Source organism: Alligator sinensis, unplaced genomic scaffold (assembly GCF_000455745.1).
Source record: "Alligator sinensis unplaced genomic scaffold, ASM45574v1 scaffold140_1, whole genome shotgun sequence".
Classification (NCBI taxonomy): Eukaryota; Metazoa; Chordata; order Crocodylia; family Alligatoridae; genus Alligator; species Alligator sinensis.
Genome location: NW_005841836.1, coordinates 584,478 through 606,797, shown reverse-complemented (window position 1 = coordinate 606,797; position 22,320 = coordinate 584,478). Strand labels below are relative to the sequence as shown.

Below are 22,320 nucleotides of genomic sequence, written 5' to 3'. Positions count from 1 at the left end.
ATGCCTCTTAAAAAATTCTGCGCCATTGATACTCAATGAGTTGATAAGGTCATGGCACAATAAAACAAGGTCGAACCAAGTAGCCTAGAGCAGGAGTTCCTAAACTGTGGTATGCATACCCCTGAGGGTATGTAAGACATCTCTGAGGGGTATATGGGAGAAATTGTGTAATGGCATATTTAATTTTCATTATTATAATAATAATTGGCATTTAAAAGATTAAAATACAAAACATATGCTGATAGGGGTACATGGGCAGCTGGTAAATCTGGAAGAGGGTCTGCAATAAGAAAAAGTTTGGGAACCTCTGGCCTAGAGATTAGGTATTTGCAAATGACAGGAGCCATTAGGGCTTTTTGTAAAGTAGGGATGTGACTGGCTAGAGCATCTTATGGGACTGGGCTTCAGCTATGAAGCTGATGGCTTGGCTAAAATTTCTAAATTAAACACACAAAGAACTAACATAAAAGGAGGTTTTTGCAGCCCCTGCATTGCCTTGGGGTTTTTGGTTACACACTCTCCCCCAAAGAGATTTCAGACTAATCACTAAGAATTACACAGGTATGCTCGATTCTCCATTCCATTCATGTTGCAGAATCCTTATCTTTCCTTTTGCTGCTCCCTTCTGCTTCCCTTGGTGCCACTTGGGCCTCCTGAAGCCTTCTCTCATATTGTCTGGTGTAGGAAATATTCAGACCTGTCATTTGCAGATGTGTCATGGGCTGGGGAGGATATGAAAAGAGCCATGCTGTCTAAGGGATACAGCACTGGGCTGGGGGTCAGGAGACCTGGGTTTTACTCTTGACTCAGCTGCTAGTCTGTTGGATAACCAGGGGCCAGTCCCTTCCTTTCTCTCTGCGTTAGTTTCCCTATATGTAAAAGAGGGATAACAACATTGAGTTCCTTAGTAAAGTGCACTGAGATCTAGTGCTGGAAAGTGCTGTACAACTGTTAGATATTACCACTGCTAACAGAAAGGGTGACCAGCATCCCAGCATCATATGGGCTGGCAATGACTCACATTCCCCAAAGTTTTGTGTTTTTTCCTGGATTTTTAGAATATTTTGTTGACATTGAAAAAGCCCTGCAAAATCAGCACATATCCAAACAGGCATGTGACATGTTTTCACCACTTTTTTCCCCCAGCTAGCTTTAAGTATAATTATAACATCATCATAAACGCCTCTGGACAAATCCTTTTGGGGCCTCTAATTCCAGCTTTGAAAATATGGCCAAGTTTGCTACTAACTTAGTAATGACAAATTCCTTTTATGCTTTTATTTATTTATTTATACAAGGAATTCTCTGACCATCATCTCATTTTTTCCTTTTCCTGAAGCCAAAACAAGACCTCAAGGAAATGTGGCCAAACTCTGCCCTCAGACATTGCCTCACACAGCAATGCAAACTGCCTTCCTGGCTCCTGTGAGCAGCTTGGGCCATGTCATCCTTGGCTGTTATTTTTACTGCAATGTGCATGGCACCCACAGGTGATTAAAAGATGGCTGCCAACATGAACAGTTTACAGACAAGAGTTGCCGGTTCAGAAAAGCCCTTTGGCTCAGATATGTATGGATGTAAGCCCAAGCTTCAATTCTGTCTTGTACAATGATGCTTTCCTGAATGGGTGCCTATAAAAAAGTAATTCATATTGTAGATCCTGTTAAACATAGCTCTTTATCGTAATTAATTAATTAATTATATTATTTTGAAATGCGCTTATTAAAATGAAGGATTAAAAAATAAGAGCCTATTTGCTGATTTGTATGTTTTACAACAGTAGGTCCACAATGAAGAAAGCAGAGTATTATACTAGGAAAGATTCCTGTTTGACCAAAAAGCAGCCAAAAGACGTAAACTGTACAGGGTGCATCTACATGTTCATTAATGCACCATAATTACGATGTATTAAGTTTAGTATCTGTAATAACAGATACTAACTTAATGCAGTGTAATTGGCGCTACTGCGTATTAGCACAGATGAATACTTTTGACGTGACATTAATGTGCGTTAGACTAAGTCTACTGAGCATTAGTGCATTAGCACAGTTTTTGCCAGCCATGCTAATGCACAGTAGAATTAGTCTTCTGTGCATTAAGCGTCTCGTGTAGATGTGCCCTGTGTGTATAGAATTAGAGCTGGAGTTTGGCATCCTGCTATGAGAACCTGCTCAACACTGAAAAGGCAAGTACTTTCTTCACACCTGAAATGTTTACTTGCAAAAGCTCTCACATCAGGGATCCTTCTGATGCTCAGGTTCCATCCTGAGCTAACCTGCCCCTTTAATGGTGTACACAGTTAAAAGAGGAGGGCCAATATGAAGTCCCAATCTAACAGATTATCCTTATTTTCAGATGTTCCCAGTAATTTGCACAATGAGCTAGGGGCTTTGCAAACATAAAGGAAGGCACATTCCCTGTTCTTAAGAGCTTATAGTCTATAGAAAGGGGGCAGGCTGGACAACTGTACTATTCAGAATGGTGTGCTTGGGGGAGAACGTACAAGTTAAATAGTCAGGGTGGAGATTGGCCTGGTCTTGACAACACTCACTGTCAATCCCTTACTACCATGTTAGCAGTCTCTTCAGTGGGAATATGTGTGGGTAATTGTCCAGCAATGTGAAGAAAGTATTCACATTCAGACCTAGGGTGTTTCAATAGTAGGAAAAAAAGGATGGATAATTGAAATGTTGGGGAGGAAAACGTGGATACAGCTTGCAGATGTACGACAACAGAGAGTGCGGTGCCAAGGACAACCTGATGGTGACAGGAAGCATGGTATCATTGTTGACAATGAAAGGGGCTCTGAGGTCAGAAGGACTTGAGAGGACAACAGCTGGAAGTGAGAGACACAAGACTGGGACTGGAGACTCATGGCAAGATGAAAATGGGACTAAGAGTTGCTGGGGGGAAAATTGGGATTGACTGTGCAGAGAGCCAAGGGTATACAGTAGACTTGATAGGTAAGAAGGACAGGACCTGAGTTGGGGAGAAGAGAATGAGACAGACTGAACAAGGAGTTTAGGAATAGAAACCAAGGAGGTAAGTATGTTGGAGCTGGGGGGAGGGCAGAAAGGGCCAAAACTGGATAATGAGTTTGGAAAGCAGACTGGGACTAAGAATCAGTGAGGCAGAGTGAAGAGGAGGTAAATTGGATGAAGAATGAAGGTTTTGAGAAAGTACCGGCTTGTTGGATTAAAGAAACTGGGACAAGTGTCCTGGGAAGAGTTTGATTGGAAAGCATATGGGACAGGGAGCCTGGGGGAATGTGGGTGGAGTTGACTATGGCAGAGAGAAAGACAGAGAGGATGAGATGCCAGTAGAGGGTAAGTGCAATTTATGGGACAAAAAGACAAGAGGCAAGCAGGGAGGAACTGAGAATGGTTAGGCAAGAAAAATATGACTGGCAGCTGGTAGCTGGGTATGCATGGGAGAACATGAATAGGCTGGGTGACCTGAAGCTGAGAGTCTGAAGATAGACACTAGGACGTCCTGTGAAAGGTAATTGAGAGCATCATGAGATGCCTGATGAATCTGGACTGAGACTGGCTGTGTGTAGAGGAGGTTGGGACAAGTGACCAGTGGTGTGGAACAAAGTATACTCAAACCAGAACAAGCTGAAGGGACAAGGCTCAGGGTCCAGCCTGAGGGAACAGACAGAATAAGCAGAGCCCAATAAAGTAGATGTCTCCTTGCTTGGAAACAGAACCCAAATTTCTGAGTCTCCCCTGAGTCTCTGCTGTCAGCAGGAATCTGTCAGCCCCCCTAGGAAATTGTGTCTCTCATCTCTTATCTAGGCCTGCTGTTCACAAACCTCCTTTTGTTATCAGTCATATCATTAGCTCATGTGGTGGAGGTGAGGAATGGTGGATCTAGAGGTTTCAGCCCCACTGGTAGGTTTCAATTCATCCTGCCCTGAAAATGAAGCAGGGTTATGTACTGACAGGGGCTGCCATCTCTAGTTCCTCTGCCACATTTGCTGCAAAGGCTGGAAGGTGCGCAGTGAACGAGGCAGGAGACTGGAAAAGTAGGATGGTTTCATGCTTATGGAAATTGAATGCTGCCCTAGGGAACTGGATATCATCACTACCTCTGCTACAGAGCTCTTCTTATATGATAGTTGGCAAATAACTCACAAGCAGGGCTGTATGATTGGCTGTTCTTGCTGCTGCTGCTGCTGGGGTCTCTGGCTTCCCCCTTCCTCCTCCAGCTTTGGCTTCCTGCCCCGACCCAAGAATGGGACAATATCACTCACAGAACTCGTGGCCCACATGTGGGAGTGTGAGTGGTTTGGTGGGGCGGGGGGGGGGACCAAAATTGTGCGTGGCCTGGGGGGGCAACGGCCTACATAACATTTGGCCCCCCACTACTCAGAAGTTGAACTGTCCTGACTTACACCAAACTTTTCTCAAGTCATCACCAATTGTGGTACTTCTTCATTTTCCAGCCATCCAATTCTTAGAAGTGCTGAGCACTCACATCTACAACTAAAACAAATGGGAGCTGTGTTTTAAGTGTTGGACATGCAATATAATGTGACATCATCTGAAAAAAATTAGGTCATAGTTATCTTGACTTGGTTTGTATTTCATCTCCCCTCTCTGCCTCAGTTCCCTGCATTTAACATATGCATAATAATAACCCCTCACCTCTGAGTCTTTGTGAAGATTAACTAATTGTTTGTCAAGATGCTCGGGTGCTATAGGGACGAGCACCACAGAAGAGCCCAAGAGGAAATGAATAATTCTGCCTTCAGAGCTGGGTCTGAATAGTATGCAGTAAATAAAGCAAAGGCCACAAAGTGAACAATGAGGAGAACACAAAATAATGAATAGTTGCTCGTTAAGTGAACCTAGCTCATGCTGTGCACCGAATGAGGCAGGAGTCCTGTGGGAAAAAACCAGTAAGTGATCATGTAATTAAGAACTAGATCATAATGCATACACTCCAGGGCGCCAAATTACGGTTGCACAGACAACCTTAATACCGGCATTTCCTAACTTTTCAGTGCTCGACTCAACCTTTAGACCGTAATGCTCTTTTCCTGTGTGTGATGTTCTATAGAGTTACTTTACATTGTGCTTCCAAGTGTAGTTCCCTCAGTCGGGTGCCTATTGGGATTTGCTTTAATAGATCCATACCCATCATCCATTCCATGCGCAACAAAACCCAGGAGTGCCTATGGCAACATGTTTGCTTACTTTGGGGAGCTGACACTGGGGTAACTGTAAACATTTTGTAGTGAGTGTGCAGCAGAAAAAAAAGGATATTCTTGAACAAAGTGCAAAATAAAGGCAACAAAGATAAGATACACCCAGTGTATTATGGTCTGACTTCAAGCTAACAGTATTTTAAAAACTGCAGCAGTGATTGCATTCCCAGACATAAAAGATTGTGGGATTGGGTGAGGGCATGAAATGGAGGCTGATTTTGGATAGGTGGTTCAGGATAGGGTACATGATGATTGGAGGTTGGTTTGCTGGTGGGAAGCATTAAATCAAGGGGGAGATTGAAAGGCCCTTCCCCTCCCTTGCACCATGCTTACTGCCTAACTGCAGTGAAGAGTCAGTAGAGCAATATGATCTGTGTCAACTGCAGGTGTTCCCTGAAGAAAAGCACACAAAAAGGATTAGACCCCTGAACCTACTGACTACCTAACCCCTGTGCTGCACAGGTTTGAGGATGAGCACCTTACATTTACCATGCTGTCACAAACTTGTCTGTAGGGGACCGCCAAGTTTTTCCCTACTGTCCTGACACTTGCCCAAAGGAACAGACTGAGGTTGCTCTGAGATAGCTCCTAGTTTCAGTAGTCCTCAGTTCCACTGCCCTTACATTGGACCCTGCAGCTTCAGTGTGGGATTCCCTGTCAGCCCCAAGTGGCCCTGTTTTTGGGTCGAGAAGAGATTATAGATCCCAGAGACAGTCAGCCTGGAATATCACCCAGAAATCACCCTTTCCACTGGCAATCAGTAAGGAGTCACACAGCAAAAGGATTTATTACAGAGGATGAAAGAGTTGTGCAAACAAAACAGACCATAGATTTGGAGTCACAAAAGTAAAACAAGTACAGATTCTTACTCCCTCATTTGGCTATCCCTAGCCTTCTATGCGAGTCCTTGACAGGATTCTTAGAGATCAGTCTTCCTGCCAACTCCACCGGTCCTTGTAACTCAGATTAGTGAGAACACAAAGCCTGAGATCCAAAGACAAAGATTCAAACCTAGCTAGATGCTAAAAAGCCTCTAAGGCCAGACTCTTCATCAGCATTATTCTAATTGCCCATGAATCACCAGAACCCTCTACAAGTTTCTGGCCACCTGAGATACCTGGAAACCTTCCAGCTGAAGGGCCATTACTTGCAGATGACTTAACTATTGCAGAGTTGATTTCCCCCATCATAGGTAGACAATGCACAGGAAGGCCGATCACAACAGCGGCCCCTTCTGTCTGCTATTGAGAGTAGCAATTGTCCTGGCCCTAGAACACAATGGCAAGAGATAATTAGCAGTAGGGCTTTGTGAAACAGGCTGTATTCAATTTGGATTCAGCCCAAATTGGGGGACAATGATTTGATTTGTCGATTCGGATCACCGCCCCGATTTCATTCGGCCAAATTCGAATCTGAAGATTAGATGCTGATTCGGAGAATCAACGATTCGTCCATAGACACGGCTTTAAATGTTTTTCCTACGTAGCTCAAGGTACCAGGTGTGGCTTGTGAATGCTCTGATGCTGGGGCAGATAAAGCATCCAGAGGAGCACGAGAGGGCTACCTGTGTGTGCGGCGGCAGACCTGGAAGTGGACTGGAAGTACTTTCCGTCCACTTCCGGGTCCTCTGCCAAGTGCGCAGGAGACCCCCACCCCTGGGCTTGGCGATTGGCTGCAGGAGGACCCCAGGTGCCCCCCCAGATCTGGGAGGCACCAGGCACTGAGCCAGGGGGGAGGCGGGTCCCCTGCATGCTCTGCGGTGGACCCGGAAGTGGATTGGAAGTGCTTCTGGTCCACTTTCGGGTCCGCCGCCAAGCGCGCTGGGGAGCCCCCTGCGCTCCTGTGGGACACACCATCTGCAGCATTCACAAGCTGCCTGATACCTTGAGGTATGTAGAAAAAACATTTAAAGCTGTGTCTATGTCCAAATCATTGAATCTCTCCAAATCTCTCCGAATCAATTTGGTGGGTTCCGATTCAATTTGGAGAGATTAAAGGGTCTCCTGATTCGATTTGGATTCGGAGATTCAGCTGCTGAATTAGGCCAGATCTCCACTGAATTGAATCAGCGACTGAAGCTTTGCACAGCCCTAATTAGCAGTTCCACCCACTCCCTAAGCTTCCTGGCTAAACCATATCCAAAACCACAGAGATATATATAGTCAGCATAGCATAGACCATATAGTGACAATAATAGCATAAATGGACACAGTGTAACATGGGGTTTCCAATGAGACTGTGCATTCTGTATCAGGACAATTAAACACAGGGAAACAATTATGACATGCTGTGGACCCCCAAAACATAATTGGGTTCGTGACATGTTACTTAAAACTAACAATATGGAGGAAACCAAATTTCTTCAGAACCCAAAGTACAGCCCCACAGTAAAGAGTCCTGTACCAAGACTCTTGGTGTGCTCACCATTCACGCTTAGCTACAGTATGGCTACTTTAGCTTCCATAGTCCAGTCAGCCTTTTTCCTGCATCAGTCACCTTGGACAGGAACTAAATGGGACCCCTGTCACTGGAAAAATACCAGTCCTTTCACTTGCTCTGTTCTGTTCTGTTTTTTCCCTAGCAACTTTGCAATAAGCATGTACAGTTGTTGCCATTAAAAAAAGGTAATGCCTGTCAGTAGTGTTATCACACATGATGAAGTGTTTGTTCAACCCTCTCCCACTGCCAGATGCTGCCATTCAGGCACAAGCACATGATGGATAGGGCATAAAGCAAAGCTCAAATTGTAGATTATACCTTCACTCCACAGAACCAATCATTCTCTCTCACTCCCATGTTTGGGGAGTTGGACTTCTACATGTCACTAAAGGAAGGAAGAAAGGAGAGCAGCAGAACAAAAATACTGGATTTAAAAAAAAGTAGACTTTACAAACCAGGGAACTGGTGGGCAAGTCTGAGGGGGAAAAGGTGTCCAGAAGAACTGGTTGTACATTAAGGATGTCATAATAAAAATGCAGGAACAAAAGTTATTTTGATGCTATAAAAGAATTGGAAGGGCAACAGGAGACCACCCTGGCTAGACAGGAATCTCCTTAATGAGCTGAAACTCAAAAAAGAACACCAAAAAAATGTGGAAACTTGGCCATGTTACCAGGGAAGATTATAAGAGTACTGCACAAATGTGCAGGGAAAAAATGAGGAAGGCCAAGGCACGATCTGAGATGCAATTGGCAAGGGATGTAAAAAGCAATAAAAAGGGATTCTGCAAGTATGTCAAGTATATGAGGATGACCAGAAAAATGTAGATCCCTTACAGAATGTGGAAGGCAATCTAGCTATGGATTATACAGAGAAGGTTGACGTATTTAAAACCTTTTTTATTTCAGTCTTCATGGATAAAGTCAGTTACCAGATGATGAGCATAGTTGGCAGCAAAGACAAGGAAGGAGACAAATGGGTTTAAAGAAAAACAGGTTAAAGTTTACTTAAAGAAGCAAGTTGGCAGGGCCAGTTAGAATACACTCTAGAGCAGGGGTATCAAAGATAGTATGGCCTGCAGGCCGGATCTGGCCCATGAAGCCCTGTCATCTGGTTCCTGGTGCTGCCCCTGGGTCTGAGCTGATGCACATGTTGCACGCAGTGCATGGTGGACTAGCCCCATGGGTAGGACCTGGAACACACACCATACACAACACCTGCTCTGGCTGGTCTGGGATCCAAGCTATACACAGAACTTGCCCCATCTGGACTATGCCATATGAGTTGCTTGTTTCAGGATCTATGCCACATATGGTGCCCTCTCCCACCAGTCTGGAACTGTGCCACATGTGGTACCTAGACTGGCTGGAGTGGGTGCTGCATGTGGCTTGGATTCGGGAGCAGCCAGAGGACACATCACATGCACTGGATCTGGCATGAGGAGAGAAGGGGATCCATGGGTCTGATCTAGCCTGCAGATTGGCCGTGTGCCACTCATCCACCCTTTGGGGATACATGTGCTTGATACCCCTGGCCTATGGTACTGAAGGAATTACCTCAGCCAATTTCAGAGTCACTGGTTATCTTCTTTGAAGGTTGTGGTCAGGTGAGGTCCTACATAATTGGAAAAGAGCAAACACAGCACCCATCTATAAGAAAGGGAAGAAGAATGATCCAGGGAGTTACAGACCAGTCAGCCTGACCTTAATACCTAGAAGGATGATGGAGCAGGTCCTCATCTAGGAATCTATTGTGAAGCACTAGGAGGAGAACAAGGTATTCAGGAACAACTAGCATTATTCACCACGAGCAAGTCATGCCTGATGAATCTGATTTCCTTTGATGTATAAGTGACAGGCACGTGTGGGGAGAACAGTAGATGTGGTATGCCTTGACTTTAGCAAAGCTTTTGACAACGTCTCCCATGATATCCTCATTAATAAGCTAAGGAAATACAGAGTTGATGAAGGTAGTGTACTGTGGATACATAACTGGTTGCATCACTGTACTCAACAAATAGTTATCAATAGCTCAGTATGTTGCTGGCAGAAGGTATCAAATGGGGTTCTCCAGGGTTCCAGCCTGGGGCCAGTATTGATCGACACCTTCATTGATGCAATACCTTCATTAATAATTTGGATGATGGAACTGAGTGCATGCTTATCAACTTTGCAGATGACACCAAGTTGGGCAGAAATGCTGACACTTTAGAGGGCAGGATTAGGATCCAGAATGATCTGCATAGAATGGAGACATGTTTTATAGTCAATCAGATGAGATTCAACAAGGACAATTGCAAAGTCCTGCACTTGGGATGGAATAATTCCATGCATGCAAACAGGCAGACTGGGGAATGATTGGCTAGGCTGTAGTATTGCAGAGAAGACCTTAAGCTGAATACAAGTCAACAGTGTCCTCTTGTTGCAAAAAAAAAAAAGACAACAGAATACTCATATGTATTAACAGGACCACCACTTTGCAAATCAAAGGAAGTGATTATTCTGCTCTCTTTGGCACCATTAGGGCCTCACCTGGAGCACTGTATTTAATTTTAGGCTCCATGCTTCAAGAAAGATATGTAAATAGTCCAGTGGGGGTTTGACCAAACTGAATGGAGGCCTGGGAAGCATGATTTATGAAGTCAGGCTGAAAGAATTAGGATTATATAATCTGGAGAAAAGAAAATTGAGGAGGGATTGAAAACAGTCTTCAAACACCAAAAAGTCGATTGTAAAAAAGATAGAGAAAGGCCTTTCTCTGTGGTTCTGGGGACAGGAATAGATGGCTTCAAACTGCAGCAAAGGAAATTTTGATTGGAAATTAGAAAGAGATTTCTGACTATGAAGGTTGTCAGGCATTGGAACAGGCTACCTAGAGAATCTCCATCCCTGCAAATTTTCAAGAGCAGGTTAGATAGACACTTAGGTGGGATAGTTTAGTCAGGGATGCTCACCTTGAGTTGAAGTTGGACTAGATGACCTTACGAGGTTCCTTCCAGTCCTGCTTTCTAAAAACAGAGCATCCCCTGGATACAGAGGAGAAGAACACCAGCTGTGGTCAGCCAACAGGGGAGGTGGAAGGGAAGGCTCTTGGAGCCTGTCCCCAGTTTATGCACCTCAATAAGCCAGCCAGAATTTGGCTCATACTTTGGTATATGTCTGTTTCTAAGGATATGCTGTTCTTCAGTAAACCTAGGTTACTTATGCTATGCCTTACCATGGCCAGCAGTGCTGTCCTCAGTCACTTTGCACTGCTCTAGGCTGGCTGCCTCCTAAACAAGAAGCAATGTAGCAGCATCTGGAAAACTTTGTGGCTTAGCAAGGAGGTGGGGTAATGGGCACTGTCACTCAGCAGTGTTAATGAACTCATCTGAAGCACTGCACAAATGCAGTCACATTGCTTTGTGTTTTGGAAGCAGCTCCCCTGGAGCAACAGAGAACATTTGAGCACGCTGCCATCAGATCTGGTACAATTACTGTGTAGCCATGGGTTTAGACTGCAGTCTCTTTGGGCCAAGGACCTGTGGTTTCATTTTGTTTTTGTACAACATCTTGCACAATGGGTTAAGCCTTGGGTTTGTACATGTTACTGTACTATCTGTATATATTAATAAATAATAGCATTCACATGCAAGTTCCCACTTTTAAGATAAACACACACAAATACCTATTGCTGGAAACCAGTGAAAGAAGTAGTTAGAGGAGCCTGCTGGAAACTGCCTTTACAGGGAGACCAGCTACATGATCATTTCAAAACTCTTGTCACATCAGTGCTTTAATTAGGTAGGTTTGGTTGTGGCAGACCACAGCACAGATGGCCAATTAGCCCAAGAATCATCATCTCTGAAACATGAACTGAGCTCTTGCTCTGTGGTTGGATTAGCAGCTCTGGGTGTTTAATGTAATGATTCTGATTCAGTTCACAATGCAACTGTTTCATTAATGGCTTGTATGAAGCCTCCATTCTACCTGCTGCATCCCTTCCTCACTTCCCCAAATGCAACCAAACAACATATCAAAGAATCCCTTTGTCAAAAAGCAATGCTTGGTAACAAAGAGAAACCTTCCCTCTCCCCTTTTTGTTCTTTTGGCAACATTAAAGAATTGCTCCAGTGAGGTCTGCAGCACAGCTAGAAACTGTTCTGGTTTCATCTAGGCCCTGAAGCAGCTGGGTCTCACAGATCTGGCATGTGCTAACACATAATGTGCTACCATGCAACAGCAGTAGCAGTTCAGATCCGTCAGACCCTCAGCTAGACCACATTGGACTCCTCTGAAGTCAATGTGGCTGAGCCAATCTACACTAGGCAGAGACTTGTTCCAGTTATCCTGGTTCCTAGTGTTTGGAGAGCTTTAGTTACTCTCCTGATCTCTGATTTCTTTCAAGGCCCTGTGTATGATTTCTCTTGAGACCCCACAGATCTTTTCATCTGACATAAAACTGACCATTCAACCAGAATGAAAATATTTGCTGGCCAAGTTCAAGTTCAAGTTCAAGAACTGTTAGCAGAAAGTGGCAACACAGCTGACATCCTGTGGCTTGACACGCCTCTGATTCTATAGAGAGAAGATAAATGCACCCCAACAGACCCACCCATTTTGGGAGCTCGCTTTAGACTGTAGCTTCTGATCCAAGAATCTTATGAATCTGCTCCAAGAATTGAAATTCAATGCTCCATGGCCTGATGTTGGGAGAAGTTATATCAGGCAAGGGGAAAGGAGTTTTAGATACAACACATTCCTAATAGAAAATTGCATTTCAAAGTAACATGCCTAGAACTAAAGTAGCATTCAAGTGGTTAAAGTAATAAGCTGAAATAACTGCTTTTCCTATTTGCAAACTAAGAAAAATAATTAAGGTGAGAAAATCCCTGAAACTGGGAATGGCACAACAAAACCAAATAAAAACTTAACTCGTCTTGCCCCATTTATAATCCTGTATGAGCCATTATCCCTAAATGCTAGTGTGTAATAACAAGGTAGGAGCACAAATGGAGAGGATACTTAGCCAGAATATATCCATGATGGCTCTTCTTCAATACCACCTTGCCACAGTAAGACATTAACATTGAAAATGGATGGGGAAATTAGTCTGATGGAATTTGGAGCCAATGTAATCACTGTGACACTGAAATTGGCATAGAAAAGCAACCTCTTACAGCCTCATTTCTCATACTGTTACCAGGCATATCTAACACACAAAGAATCTGGTATTTGTGTACTAAAAAATCAAATATAGAAGTCTCTTGTTTTCTTCCAATATATATATATATATATATATAATGTATTTTGGAAGATCCTTTAGAATACACAGCAAAAGAGTACAAGATTTTGCCTGAGGCCAAATTTGGGACAATTCACAATTTTAGTCATGTTTGCAATGGACTGTTGTGTTTACCACAAGGAAGTATGAAACTGTACCCTCCATTAAGTTTATAAATTCCTGCACAGATCTAGGTAGGATTTTCATAGCCTTGGATTGACTCTTCTGCTACTGCAGAAAATGGTAAAACATCCACTAACTTCAGTGGAAGCACAGTGAGGCCAAGGCTTTGAACACTTTTGAAAGTCTCATCCCATATTTTTTTCTCACGTATTCTTATGAAATGGAAGCAGTATTTTGCTCTGCTACATAACCTTTCCTCTAAGGACTTCAAGCAAATTAATGCTCACAACTACTTCCTAAAGTTATGTGGTTATATCTATTTTCTCACCATTGTCTCTAACCTAATAAAAATAGAAAGAAACATATATTAAACTATGTAATTACTTATGATATAAATATTTTGTATCTTCAAGCTTAGCAGAAAGAAATGCATAATTATATCAGCCAGTGAAAATGAACCTTTCTTTGGTAAAATAACTAAAGTGTAAATACTAAATAAGATTAAGATTAATATAAATCAAGGCTAGTTGCTTGGTGATTTAAATTATAATGGAAATCAGCTTTTTAAAGTCAATTTGATTCAATCAAAACCACCTTGGGTTAAACTGCAACAAACATAAATTCCATGTTTTACTCAAATCACGTGACAAATCCACGGTATAACCAAGAAAAGAAACAATAACTAGACTTCTTAGCTCATAGTTCTATGCTGTGTTACCCTTATACTATGCTTAGGATAATTTATTATAGCCAATATCCCTTCTGAAATGTTATCAGGTATGGGAGGATAAAGGGAGCTGAGACAGTTATTACAACAATTGGGTTCCAAGTCATGTCCTGAAAACAAACCCAAAAGAAGTTTTATATTTTTTTCTCAACACCTAGATTTCTCCCTTCCAGCTAGAATTACAGTCTAGGCTTCTGTTTTATGAGAAGGTTTCAGACTGGTAGCTATATGGCAAAAAGAACTACTTTGCTGTTTTGGGGTCATCACATTAAACAGTTAATGCACAGTGGTTACTGCACATTTAATTTAGCAGTCGTATAATCAAGTACTACATAAATGCAGAGTAACTAGAGTTACTGTACAGTAGCACCGGTGAATGCCTTTTAACTGATGCTACTGTGCAGTAGCATAATAATACTGCGCAGTAGCATATTAACACTGTTTGTGCTGTGACACACTACTGCGCAGTATTATTAGACTATTGTGCTGTTAATGCCTCACATAGATGTGCCCACTAAAGGACACCTCTGGGGAGCATAGCTTCAGGCCACCATAAAGCTTTGTTAATTAATAATTTGCCAGGATCATATTGGCTTTCTCAGGAAGAGTTATAATGGAGCTACTAGTACATTAAATACAAGAGTGAGATATCAACCCCAGAAAATCCTTCTATAGATCATGCTTGCTGTACAGCTTATTCAAGTCTCACAGCCATTTTCCCCTTGAAAATCCTCATGGCACATAAACATCAAAATTGGATTCAAAACTTTCCAGTGAAATTTCAAACTCTCTGTCCAATTTTTCATACCAAGAAAGATATCGAAGCCTCTTTTCCCTTTCCACTCTTTCGGGCTTAGTTGTCCTATTGATTTGTATTCACTGCATTATCTTGCATCGCGTCATATTTCTGATCAAGGTTGTATGGTGACATTTCAAAGAGCACCTTACAAGAACACGAAAATATTTACTATATTTGCAAACTGCAAGTGGAGTGGACATGAGGCTATTTAATTACAAAGACTCAATCACATCTCTAATTCATACAGGAACTCAGATCTCACCACTTAACTTAATTTCAGACAGACAACTCGTGGCCATATGTAGTTTGACATGCTGGAACGCATTTAAGAAATAAGACCAAGAGTTAATGGCATTGCTGCCAGGCAAAGAAAAAGTTAGTGCAACACAAATAATGAGCTAGAGTAAGATCAAGGACTGGATTAACAATTTGGTTAAGTGAAATCAGTCATTGAGGACACTGTGTCACAGGGGCAGGCAATAATTTCAGGTGAAGGGCTGCTTACCCAGTTTTAGCAAGCTGTTGAGGGCCGCATTGGTAGCCCCAACCCTTGACAGACGCTCCGCCCCCTGGCCACCATCTTGTGACTGGAAGTCCTGTTCCCTAACCCCTGACCTTTGCCACCAGAAGTGCCTCCCCTTGCCCCCAGAATCACTCCTTTCAGCAAGGGGTTTTCCTGTCTTGGAACCAGAAAAATACTAAATTATATTCTAAAAAGCAAATATCTATAGCATTCATTAATTCGATTTCAAAAAAATATTTTTGTCTTGATTTACATGTGTTTGTGTAGTGTACACAGAGGTGATTGCACAATAGCTTAAAATGAAGTCTTACTTTTGTATGTTGTGGGGGGTGGGTATAGGTTTGTAGGGGGCTATGGGTGCGTGGGTATGTGGGGTGAGGGAGCACATGGGTGTGTGTGTTTGGATATGTGGGGTGTGGGTGGGTATGGGGTTTGTGGGGGCTGGGTGCCTGGAACGTGTCAGGGTTTGCATGTATAGCAGTGCAAGGGGGCTGTGGGTGCATGTGTATGGTGGTGTGTGGGTGTGGGACTCAGCCTATGAACACATACACACACAGTCTGCCCCTGCCTGCCCCCCCCACCCCCCACAGTCCCTGCCTACCCACACACATAATCTCTGCCTGTATATACACACCCACACCCCCCACCCATACCAGTGCAGCCCTGTGCTCCCTGGTCCCGCGATACAGCTGGCAGTCACGTGGGGCTGTAGAAGGGCGGGAGCGGGAAGCAGGGAAATGGCTGGGAGTTGTTAGACATTCAAACCATTCCAGCCAATCATTGTCTAACCTATAACCCAAACTACACATGCAACCTTGTCACACAACCACAAAGCAGACTGCTTAACCTGCCACAGCTAAAGCAGGGGGACAACAATGTCAACTCTGCAGAGAATTTAGCTGCCAAACCTCTATTGAGCATGTGTGGTTGGCAGTTTTCGAAGGCTTGCAATTTGGTAAAATGTGAGTGGAATTTCAAGGAGATGGCAAAAGGCACCTCTCTGGTCACAGGGGTGATGTTTACTACCAAATTTCAAGTCATCATTCCACAGCAAAGGATTGTTGGAGTTTCTCAGGAAAGTGTTTGGAAGCATTGTTCAACATGGGCACTCTGTATTTTTGGCAAAATCTTGTTCTCAGGAATGGTTGAGCCATTTTTTGTGAAATTAAACCAAAACAAAATAAGGTATGCCAGACATCAAATATAGAAATTTTCAGCCTAAATGATTACAATTCAGAAAACTATTAAGTAAAAAGGGTCTCCTACTGGGAAGTGTCAAGCAGCCTGAACTAGCCGCATCATTGTTTGTATCCTCTAGAATCACAGAGGAGGTCAGAAGCAATCCATGTCTTGAACTCAAAAGCAAAACAGATTTAAGAAACATTTAAAAAATGGAACCCCAGGGGTGCCCAGCATGGAATATTTCTAGATCCTTTACTGTTCTGAAATCTATTCCCTCAGGCTTGGGTCAACCCTATTCTATCTAGGAATTTTATGGAGCATCCCTCATGGCATTACCTAAGCTAAAACAGAACAATGTGGGCATAAATCCATGTCACTCCATGGACTTTCACAGAGCTCTGTTGACTCAGTCTAACTGAGGCCTCATGCATTTTAATTTCTGCCCTTCAACTGTAAGTGGCAGATGTAGGAGAAAAGGAGACTTTTTTACTTAGTAACTTGAGTGAGATGCTGCCAGGATATTGGTGATCTAACTGTTTTAGGCAAAGCTGTGTATCTGAATGCGGTATCTGAATGAGCGGAGGACTAGGCACAGATGGTATTTCCCAAATGAGGTCTGGCCATTGACAAAAGCTAGTGTTCTCTTGGTCATAAACACTCCTTTACAACCACAGCTGAATTTTTAAGACTTTGCCTTTAAAGGTATCAAAACAGCTGAAATGCAGCTGTCATTAAGATGCTGTTGATAAGATAATCTTATCTCATGAGCTGCATTCCTTTGCTATAGTCCAACTCTTTCTTAGCTGTTAGGTTTTAATGCTTGGGACATGGTTATTAACATCTGTGTTTGAAGTGGGGGGGAAACACAAATGCCAAAGATATCACTTGTTACTTATTTGGTCATGTCACAGCTGGTGATAGAGAAGCCTCAACTGGCCTGTCTCAAATGAATGAAACGCGAGGGCGTTTTCACTGAAAGTGAAAACAGAAAAAAAAAGATGGAAGTAGACATGTTTCTTTGAGCATTGATGCTTAGATTCACAAAAGCATACATATGTCTAACTCAGACTGAATTCAGTGGAAGTGAGATGCCTATACAAGAGTATGGCAACTAAATACCCTTGTGGATTTGGGACTAAGTATCTGATTCTACCCGTCTGAAATCAGTGGAGCTGACTCATGTGGGTCAGTGGTCTAAAGCCTTACACATATCAAGTTTGCTCCATATTTCCTCTCTGAATAATGTTGGGGAATGGTCATCTGCTGTTTCTTCCACTAGATGCTGGACTCTAAATTGCATCAAATTTAGCTATTGCTTTCTCTTCTCCAATAATTCCTGAATCAGTGACCTTGGCAGCATTGCCATCTTCCTGATACAGTGCTGCCATCATACTCAAAGCAGCCTTCGGCCCTTCAACTCAATAAAACAGCCTCTCATTTTGCATACTTCTTCATCTCTCTGTGAACTGCAGTCTTGATCTGCATGAGCTGCCAACTTGCAGTTATTTTGCCGAATACCGGAGGGAACCAGGAACCTTTTAGAATTTATTAGGGACTCTTACCTGTCCTGCAAAAAGCCCACACACACCGATAATACAAAGGATGTTGAATACAGCAGAGCCAACAATGGTTCCGACTCCTACGTCTCCTTTGGCAATAAAAACACCTGAAAAACAAGTTCAAGGCAAAGTGGGTAAGTTGGAAAGAAAAGAGTTTTTACTAAAAAAAACATTGCAGACCACTGAGTCATGTGTTTGGTTTTGCCATTTTTACTCATATTTAATAGGACAATGTGAGAAGCAAAGACACAGGGAGAATATGGGTGGCCCTTTGATAGGATTAGAGAGACTGTGTGTGATAAAAAGTAAATGTACTAGAGATTTCTAGGTAACCCACACTATAGTAATGGACATCACAGAAACACATGCCATAAAGGCTAGAAAAATCACAATGTCCATCACCTGCTAGCTATGACTCAAAGTTGTAGCAGAATTTCTTTGACCAATGTGATCTATGTTCTTTTTCCCTTCATAATCACATTACACAAAGTGTTTAATCACAGAGTAATAGTTACCAGACTGTGGACTGTACTGTAATAAGGTGGGGAGCTGGCTGTTAGAATAGATATTGGTAGGCAGGAGGAAATTCATCATGTTATAGACAAGTTGCTAGTAGAGGGTTCTTGATTCAGTCACTTTTAAACTCCTAAATGTTTAGGAAAGGGGAACTGTGATTATCTTGTCTGGCTGCTTGTATAACAAAGGCCGTGTGATTTCCCTGAATTAATTCCTGCTTTGAGTTCCCTAGCTATGGCTGAACTAGAGCTTGGTACTTAGGAAAAAAAATTCTAGCTTGATTTAGAAGTGTTGGGGTGATGTTGTAGTTGTGATGGTGCAGGAAAAATGTGAGATGAAAACATTCTGTGCATGATATCTTTTATTGGACCAACTGCTTGGTTTGGAGGGATCTAGACAAGCTTTTGGGTAGCAAGAACCCTTCCTTGGGTCTCCTGAAAGCTTGTCTATATCCCTCTCAACTACATAGCTGATCCGATAAAAGATATCACCCACAATATTCCTTGCCTGTCTTAACTTGTTTTAAATATTTCCATTGGTGGAGAATGTGCAGCAACCCTTGGCTGTTCTAATGGCTAATTACCTTCTTGCTCTGTATCTACACACACAGACAGGACAATACATTACCCTTAACTCAGATAATTTAGCGCGTGGTTTTATAACTTAATTCTCCAATCAAAACTGCTGTCCCCACTTGGTCAAGGGAACAGCAACAGAACAATGATAGCAACAACAGTGCTTGTACATGGTTGAAACTAGCTGCTTTTGACCCCAACGTGAGCAGACCCAAAAAGAGGCTTCACAAATGCTCTTTTCATGGGAGCTCTGTGCTAGCTAGGGTGGCCACTGAGGTACCTCCAGAATACAGGATAGTTGCATTAGTATTCTTTCGACCATTCTGAATTCAAGGATGTCTTTCACTTGGGCATTTTGAATTAAGGGTGATGTCAAACTGATTTTGAAGACAAATGTTTAACAGCGGCAAGCAACAGCTGTAACGTAAGGATGTCATTAGGAAGCATGACAAATAGGATCTTTGTTGGCATTTGCAGGACCAATACAAACACGGGATTAATTAAATGACAAACATATTAACCAATGAAGACAAACAATCTAAAGTTCAATTGTGGGTTGAAAGTTTGGGTGTCTCAAGAGAAAAATAGAGGACATAAAGGCATCTGGTTTCATATTAATAGAGGACAGAGTAGCAGAAAACCACACTGTCTTCTATAAAACCGGACGAATGGCCACCCTAGTGCTAGCCCCAGTGTCCAGTTCATATTCATTGAGTACCTAGCTTGAGAAGAGCCATGAGTTGCCCAAACTTTTCCTCCTTCCTATCTGTACAAGAACTTGCTGTTCCCCAAATCCAAAACTCTGGGATGTTGTGGAAAGAGCATTCTGCTCCTGAGTCTTGCTGCAGAAATAAGTTAGTTCCTGATCCCCACCTCCCAAAATGGGGTGCTGCTCTGAGAGCTCCCTGAATAACCTACTGCTGTATGGAAGCCCTTCAGATCCTCTTCTCTGAATGTAATCGTTCCCATGGGAGGAATACCAATGTTTTTAAAGCCTTTGACTAATTTTTCCATATAAAGTTTCCCAACCTGCACTCTCACGCACACTAGTAGTGGCCACAGGCTCTGGGGAGCCACCGTGCTTCTATACATTTCCGAGAGTGAATGTAAGGAATTTCTCATTGAATGCTTGGAAGAGGAGGAGGACCTGGTCATACCTGATATCTGCTAGGACAGAGGGAGCTCCTGTGCAGCCAGCTATTCTTGAAGCTTGGTTAGGGGATGCGGAGACACAAATGAAACACAAAACCTTTGCTTGCCACTAATGCCTACTTCTACACTTTGATCTTGCAGTGGAGCTTCTCATCACAGTTATGGCCTGGAGTACAGGTGGGATTGGCACCTTCCCGGATTGTGCTTGGTGATTGGTAATGCAGTGCAGAGCATGTCCATTACAGGCTGTGGCAGAATTTAGTGGCAAGTTAACTACTGGTGGAGCCAAAGGTACTGGGTCCTGAGCAGCACCCCTTCCTCCACTGCTTCCTTGAAGCTTCCTCCTACTCTGGAGGCTGTGACAGCAGGAAGGAAGCAGATCAGTGGTGGTGCTCTGGAGTTCACTGCTGGAGTTCACTGCTGTTGAGGGAAGATATTGCTTCATTTTTTTGCTGCTGACACATGTCAAGCAGCCAAAACATCACTGGTTTGTAGTGGCACAAAAATGAGGTGGCGTCTTCCTGCAGCAGCAGAAGCTACATCTTACAGAATGCCCTTCACTCACTATCACGCACAGACTTTGCACTGTTGCTGCCACCCTGTGTTCACTTTGCTGGAGCTAGAGCCAGAGGCTGTGGAGAAAGTGTTGGGGGGGGGGGGGAGGGGGAAGTGGGGAGGAGGAGGGCGTGAATGGGAGATGGGAGCATGAGTTGCCCCTGCTCCATTTTGGTTTCCTACCGCCTAGTCAGTACCTGGGGCTCATGCCCTGCTTGCACTACTGGGTGCAGCACAAGGCCTGAGTTATGGCTGATGGTGTGCATTTTACATAAAGACAGAGAAATTCGGGTGTGTGGTCTTTCATCAGTGTGTGATGATGCACATGTACAGTTCCTCAGATTTCATGAAGATGTATCACAACTACTCCTTCAGGAGTCTGTGAGAGAAGAGGTCAAGCCTTACTACAGCTCTCCTACTCACTTGGTGACACAATCTGGACTTCATGCTTGTTTTAACCTGATTCCGAACAATGGTAGCTGGCAATTAGTTACCTATGACAGATGTAAACAGCTCTGGAGCAGAGCTTCCCGCTGCCATGAAAGTTGCACCAGCCACATCTTCACTGAGATGCAAGCGCTGCAGAGAAACAGAGCAAAGTCGGTGGTCAGGATACCAGCACAGTAGGAGAAATTCAATGGACATAAGGTTGTTGTTGGTTCAAATGCAAAACTGCCAATATGCATTTAATGGAAAGTATGGAAGAAACAATAGGACAGAGGAACATCAGTTACAGCAGTTAATGTTAGTGCACTCTTGACTTAATTAAGCAAGACACAAGCTCAGCTCCCAGAGGGTAGATTGCACCTTTTGGCTCACTCCTGAGTATGGGGAAGGAGATTAGCTGTTGCACCCAGGAGGTGCTGGGATACCCCTGTGAGTCACAGATCCTTTTCCACTTCCTCCTCAGTCCACAGGGTAGTAATCTATGATTATCAACCTACCAAATTTGGGGCAGCTGCCCCACCAATTTTGTAGGCAGAACGCTGGGCCCAGAGCCATTTTGTGGACAGAGTGCAGCTCCCCCGCCACCTTTGATTGGCTAAAGGACCCTGGTGGCCCTGTCTCTCATGGCTGAATGGCTGCCTGTCATACAACCCTGCCTCATGCCACTGATTGGCTGCGAGGGCTGCTTGTCATGTGGCCCCACCCCTTGCTGCTGATTGGTGAAGAGGGGAGGGACCACATGACAGACAGCTCTTGCAGCCAATCAGTGGTGTGGAGCAATGGCCATTGTGCCCGCAGCCCTTCAAGTGGGCAGACCCCCCCCTTCCCCCTAGCAGGCTACCACAGCACTCTGAGGACTGCTGGCTTCCTCTGAGAACCCAGCATCTGGTGGTAGGGGTCTGCTACAGACCCCCACATCAAGGGGAAGAAAGGGATTTGGGGCTCCTGAGGCAACTCTCGGAGACCATAAAAGCTAAAGAGGCGGTAGTCATGGGGGACCTAAACTACCCGGACATCTGCTGGGAGTCACAGACAGCAAAGTCCCACCGCTCACGCAGGTTTCTAACCTGTGTACAGGACCTCCACCTGACACAGGAGGTACACGGTCCCACCAGGGGGAATGCCTTACTGGATCTGGTATTGGCAGCGGGGGATGACATGGTAGGGGACCTACAGATCAGTAGCCATCTGGGGGACAGTGATCACCTAATAATAGAATTCACCATAAGACGTCGAGTGGGTAAGGTAA

General features: G+C 43.7%; 1 protein-coding gene across 1 annotated transcript in view; it reads right to left on the bottom strand.

The window, feature by feature from the left end:
• The window catches only part of SLC24A3 (solute carrier family 24 member 3), a 437,684-nt gene that overhangs the window by 101,381 nt on the left and 313,983 nt on the right, over positions 1–22,320 (bottom strand). Inside the window, exons 5-6 of the mRNA XM_006015414.3 lie at positions 21,119–21,203; positions 17,830–17,933 (exon numbers count right to left, since the gene is read on the bottom strand). Coding sequence (XP_006015476.1) covers positions 17,830–17,933; positions 21,119–21,203 — 189 coding nt within the window. The remainder of the gene's footprint in view (positions 1–17,829; positions 17,934–21,118; positions 21,204–22,320) is intronic.